Source organism: Etheostoma cragini, chromosome 9 (assembly GCF_013103735.1).
Source record: "Etheostoma cragini isolate CJK2018 chromosome 9, CSU_Ecrag_1.0, whole genome shotgun sequence".
Classification (NCBI taxonomy): Eukaryota; Metazoa; Chordata; class Actinopteri; order Perciformes; family Percidae; genus Etheostoma; species Etheostoma cragini.
The window spans coordinates 21834347-21840688 of NC_048415.1; the positions used below are offsets into that span (position 1 = coordinate 21834347).

Here is a 6342-nt window from a genome sequence, read left to right on the forward strand (position 1 = left end):
CATTACATTAAGTTGGCCAAATTATCTTGTAATTTCGAACATCTCCTAAACCCATAATGTCGACGAAACGGCCTGGACCGACAAAAGCACCTGCGGATGGGCCCAAACGGCGGAAGATGCTACCTATCTCAGATAAAGTTAAACTTCTGGACATGCTAAGGGAAGGTAAAAGTTATGCAGCCGTTGCTCGCCATTACGGAATCAATGAATCTTCCGTTTGTTACATAAAGAAGGAGGAAAAAAACATAAGGACGACAGCAGCAGTCAATTTTAATACGAATGCAAAAAGGGTTGTAACTGTCCGCAACAAGACCATGGTACGGATGGAGACGGCATTAGCTCTGTGGATTAATGACTGCAGGAAAAAAAACATAACCCTGGATACAAACGTTATCTGCACAAAAGCGAGAATGCTGTATGAAAACTTTGCTGTCAGTGACGGGGAAGAGGGAGAGGACGCCGGGCCCTAAGCAAGTGCTGCTGACACAGTGGGAGAGGATGCCAGGCCCCCAGCAAGTGCTGCTGACAAAGTGCCAAGCGCATTTAATGCAAGCAAGGGCTGGTTTGAAAAGTTTAAGAAACGCTTTGGACTTAAAAATGTTTGTCTGCACGGTGAGATGGCGTCTGCGGATACCGCTGAGGCAGAAGCCTTCGTGAACAATAAATTCAAGGCGATCATTGAGGAGGGGGGATATAAGCCCGAACAAGTTTTTAACATGGATGAGACTGCCTTATTTTGGAAACGAATGCCCTCCCGCACCTTCATCATGCAGGAAGAAGCCAAAGCCCCAGGATTTAAAGTTCACAAAGACCGTTTGACCCTGGCTATGTGCGGAAATGCCGCAGGTTTCATGATTAAACCGGGGCTGATTTACAGGTCTAAAAATCCCAGGGCGCTGAAAAACAAAAATAAGGATGATTTGCCTGTTTACTGGATGTACAATGCAAAGGCTTGGATGACAAAAGCGCTCAATCTGGATTGGTTCAAAAACTGTTTCATCCCGGAGGTCAAGTGTTATTTGAGAGGAAAGGGACTGGACTTTAAAGTGCTTCTGCTCCTTGACAACGCCGGAGGTCACGGTAATGATTTGGCATATGATGGTGTGCAAATCGAATTTCTGCCGCCAAACACTACATCCCTGATTCAGCCCATGGACCAAGGAGTCATCCGTGCTTTCAAGGCTCTCTATACGCGCAACACCCTGCAACATCTTGTTGACGCTATGGACTCGGATCAAGATTTCTCACTGAAGGACTACTGGCGTGGATACACCATCGCATCGTGTCTCCAAAACATTCAGAGGGCCATTCAGGAAATGAAAACGGAAACTCTGAAGGCCTGCTGGAAAAAACTATGGCCAGAGGCAGTGCAAAACGCAACCGGAGGCTCGCTTGACGAGGTCCACCACTCTGCCGTAGAAACAGCTGTGAATCTGGCTAAACAGATTGGAGGAGACGGCTTTAATGACATGAGTCCGGATGACATAAACGCCCTGATTGATGGAGACGCACAGCCGCTGACCGATGCAGAGCTGGCAGAAATGACAAAGCCACAAAGCGACGATGAAAGAGAAGAGGGAGAAGAGGACACGAGAGATGAGGAGGAAGGACTAACGCTTGGTCGCTTAGCAACCATGGTGCGAATGGCCACTGAACTTAAGCGAGTAGCTGAGAAATGGGACCCTTTGATGAGCCGTTCATTACAGTTCTCCAACGTAATCGATGGTGGCATGTCGGTGTACAAGGATCTTTTTGCAAAGAAGAAAAAAGAGCGACAACAGCTGCCTATCACTATGTTCTTCTCTCGAACAAACACACCTGCAACGCGGGCTTCAGAAGAAGAGAACACTGCAGAGCGCAGTCAGGATGCAGCGGCCCAGTCTGAAGAGCAGTGAAACGGCCTACACGTGAGTCACTGTATTTGTATACATGTAATAGTTGCTAATTGTAAAAAAAAAAAAAGTTTTCTATTTCGCGGATTTCACTTATCGCGGGTCATTTTCGGAACGTAACCCCCGCGATAAACGAGGGATTACTGTAATACAAAAAAAGTAATCTTCTAATCTGCTCGGTCTTCTGCATTTGGCCACATGTTCTCATCCACATCACACCTGATATCTTCTCTGGCAAGGCATCGTGGGAGGAATCTTTTTGCATGCCTTATCCACCCCTGGCAGTGTTTAGCTTTGATGTCTTGGCATGCAGCATCCATTGCATCCAGGAGGGACATTTGGTCATGTGGACGATGGTCAAATACCTTCCATCTCCAGGCTGAGAAAAACTCCTCAGTGGGGTTGAGGAAAGGAGAGTAAGGGGCAAGAAAATGGGACATCATCCTTGGATGGGCGCCAAACCAGGCTCTGATTGTACGGAAATGGTGGAATGTCACATTGTCCCATGTGATCACATATATTGGCAAGTGGTCTCCCACCTGCCCCCTTTCTGCCTCTGCCACCAGTCTTTTGAGCAGGTCTTCTAACAACAGAAGAAGGCGTTTGGTGTTGTAAGGGCCAATCTCACATTTATGCAGGAGTGCACCATTGTTGGAGATTGCAGCGCACATGTTGATGTTGGCCCTCTCTGGCCCGGCACGGTAACTGTGGCCCTTTTACCAAATATGTTTCTCCCACGGCGACGCCTTGACGCTCAAAGAAGGACAGAGCTAGGGTAACTGATCAAAAAAGAGCTACTATCATTGACCATGTCATAAACCACAGGCTATCATACAGAGAGGCTGGTGAACGAGGAAAGTCAAATATCAGCCCGGGACACAGTGGCATCTACTGTCCGTATTTTCCGAGAAACCAACAGGAAGGAAATTGCTTCTCCTACAGCAAAGTGTAAATACTGTAAAATTACCATTTAAAGTATTAGATTGACTTTATGCCTGGACGTTCAGTCCAGAGTTGTAAAGGACAACCTTGTCTTTGGCAACATTGCAGCAATCAGTATAACATCCATTTCTCAGACTCTAGCTAAACACAGAGTCCGAATGAAACAACTATACAGAGTTGATTTTGAAAGGAACAGTGAACGCATCAAAGAAATCCATCACCAATTCGTCGAGGTAAGGTTATGCAGTACAGTTGTTACTGTAAACTACTCTATAAACCTGGAGTACATTAGGACATACAGTAGATGTACAGTACAGCACAGCAGTTACATACACTGTGTCAAATTACTTTCAGAGAGTCATGGAGTTGGAGGCCAATCAAGTCCCACATGAAATTATCTATGTTGATGAGGCTGGCTTCAACTTGGCGAAAAGGCGTCGCTGTGGGAGAAACAAAATTGGAAAAAGGCCCCAGTTACCGTGCCGGGCCGGGGAGGAGCCAAAATCAAATTAGCAAATAAAGTCTTCTCTACAGCAATTCTGTCTCTGTCTTTTTTTTCAAAAACGGTACATTCTATGAAGCTACTCTAAGATGGTCATTCATTTTTTGTATTGAATTCTTTCAACAAAAGAAATAAAAGGTATGTGCAAAACACCATCTCTGATCAATGTAATATACTGTCTATTGTATAAGGGCATACCTGACCAGAGGTGGGTAGAGTAGCCAAAAATTGTACTCAAGTAAAAGTACTGTTACTTCAGAATAATTTGACTCAAGTAAAAGTAAAAGTAGTCATCCAAATAATTACTTGAGTAAGAGTAAAAAAGTACTTGATGAAAAAACTACTCAAGTAGTGAGTAACTGTTGAGTAACGTCTGATTTATTTCTTAACAAAATACAAAATAATCATATTTAGGCAAATTATAGTTCATCCAATCAATAAAATAAATTAAAATTAATTTATTAATTACAAATTAGCTTACTTGAGAGACTTGGGGGGGGGGGGTCCTCCTGGTCTGCATTGCCTTGGCGACTTTTGATTCTGCGTCTTTGCTTTGCTACGACTGTAAAGCTAACCTCTTTATATCTATGGGCTAACCTGTCCCGCTGCGTAAACAAGTGTGGTCACGTGACTGCACAACGACGTGTGATTGGTTAAGCACAGTCACGTCGTAGAGCCTTCAGCGGAAGACTCTCTCTCTCTGTCAAAATAAAACATTAAAATGAGACGTACGCTGGGGTAAAAACAATGAAGCGTAGTAACGAGTAACGAGCTCATTGTAGCCTAATGTAGCGGAGTAAGAGTACAGTTTATTTTTCACTAATCTACTCAAGTAAAAGTAAAAGTATAGTGATTTAAAACTACTCCTAGAAGTACATTTTTTTCAAAAACTTACTCAAGTAAATGTAACGGAGTAAATGTAACTCGTTACTACCCACCTCTGTACCTGACACATCTAAAATAATGAAGTTTTTGTAATGTCAGCTGATGATAGTGTTTTTTTTGTCATTGTGTTATGATTGACTAAATGTTCCTGTTATTTGATTTTGAAACATACACAACACAGTGTTTTGTTATACATAGTGTGTTGTGTTAGTGTGTTGTGGCGGCTGTGGCTCAGTGGCAGAGCGGTTGTCTGCCAATTGGAAGGGTGGTGGTTCGATCCCTTGCCCTGTCCCATGTCGAAGTGTCCTTGGGCAAGACACCGAACCCCGAGTTACCCCCTGTGCTGTGCATCGGAGTGTGAGTGTGTATCTGATGAGCAAGTGGGACCTTGTATGGCAGCCTCGGCCGCAGTGTATGAATGTGTGTGAATGGTGAATGTATCCTGTATGATGTAAAAGCGCTTTGAGTAGTCATTAAGACTAGAAAAGAGTTTAACAGCACATGTTAGTGTATTATTGTATTTTGGAAATTAGTTTTGGAGTTTAGTTTACAATGTGTGATTTTGAGCATGAAATCAACTGTTTTGTCAATTGTGTGTTTTGGGTGTGTTGGTGTGTTAAGAGTTTAGAAAACTTGTTAAATGTATTGAATAATCTGTCATAGCAATTGTAAAAAACTGTAACTCCTCTTTCTTGTCCTGGTACTCGTCATCCTCGCCCTCGTGCAGGCATTTCTTTCCTTCTTTCTTTGTGTTGATCTACATTGTTCCTAAATAAAACGTGTGCATTATGATGTGCGCCAATTAATTCCACCTTGGCTAAACAAGATAATAAATAAAGTAATATAATATGCCAATGTAAATGCAAATTGCTTCAGTGATTGTTTCATCCCGTTCTGATTTTGCATCTTAAGGTTGCTTGAAAGCAGCGGAGATAAAGAGTTGGGCTCCGGTGGGTTTTTTATCTTGACCCGGTGATTGGCACATCTGGGTGATGCCGTCAAATGTGTGTTAGCATGTTGGCTGAGTTTCAGACATACCCTACATAAGTTGGAGCACCGCCAACACCGTTGTCGTCTTAGACATACCCCTTGTTCCATTGCTAGCTGATCAGGAACCTGCAGGAGGGTCTTCCAGCTCCGCCGTTTCATTAACACTATGACTCGCACACCAATCTACTTGTTGTGCAAACCTCAGCCCCATTGTCCTTTAGACACTTGCCTATTCTATCCGACTAGCTTAACATAAGTTTGTTAGTAGCATGGTGCGAGACGTTTTAACTTCTTTCCTGACAGCTGATTGATTTGCGTCGAGCTTGGAAGTTTAGGGCCAGAGCTTGCTCATAGTGTCCATGGATTTCATATAAAACGGCATGTTGCACCAATGTTATTGTCATAGCCTACATTCATGTTTTGCGCACATTTCACGGTCGAAAGCGTAAAAAAAAAAAACAATGACGTAAATAGTACCTCTACTGTCGTAAAACATCCAAGTCACACGGAGTAAATTTTAAAGTCACACAGACCCAAAGCATTTATTTATGACGTTGCAGTATAATTCATCCCACGAAAGGACAATAAATAATTTACGATTTTTTCAAACCAAATGTAATACTTTGTAAACAAAATTTAAGACTTTTAATGCCTTATGTTTTAATTTTTGAATTTATTAAGACCTTTCTTAATACCAACTCTATCTACTGTGATCTGTTGAAATACTGTATTTTCATAGTGTGTCCTTGCAGCGAGTGTCTCTTGCCTCTAATATGAAATTGATGTACTTGGCATGTAGAGACTTGAATAAAAAGGTCCCTCTGCACCAGCTAAAACCAAATGAAAATAGATAACGGCATCGACTCTAAGCCTTCTACGGTGTCATAACTTGTATGTAAATCTCTGTGGCCGAGATCGTAGACTTTCATTAAGTGCGCTTTAGCAGATTTATGAAGTGATCTGTACAGAAGTCGTTTGTAGACGCTGTTCACTTTAGACCTGAACATGATGAATATACTCCACTTGGCTCTGGCTGGACTGCTGAATCTGAAATTGGTGCTGTCCAGAGAACACAGCACTGCTTGTTTCCAGAGCTGGATGGAGCACTCCTGTTTATTCTCTGACATTATT

General features: G+C 42.7%; 1 protein-coding gene across 1 annotated transcript; it reads left to right on the forward strand.

Annotated features, from left to right (window-relative positions):
• The first annotated feature begins 617 nt into the window (after nt 1-617).
• LOC117950845 (tigger transposable element-derived protein 1-like) lies at nt 618-1895 on the forward strand. Its single transcript, XM_034882189.1, has one exon. The coding sequence runs from the start codon at nt 618-620 to the stop codon at nt 1893-1895; it is 1278 nt and encodes a 425-aa protein (XP_034738080.1).
• The last annotated feature ends 4447 nt before the right edge of the window (nt 1896-6342 follow it).

Excerpts from the sequence above, each read along its gene's own strand:
- LOC117950845 (XM_034882189.1), top strand. The coding sequence starts at position 618 with ATGGCGTCTGCGGATACCGCTGAGGCAGAAGCCTTCGTGAACAATAAA.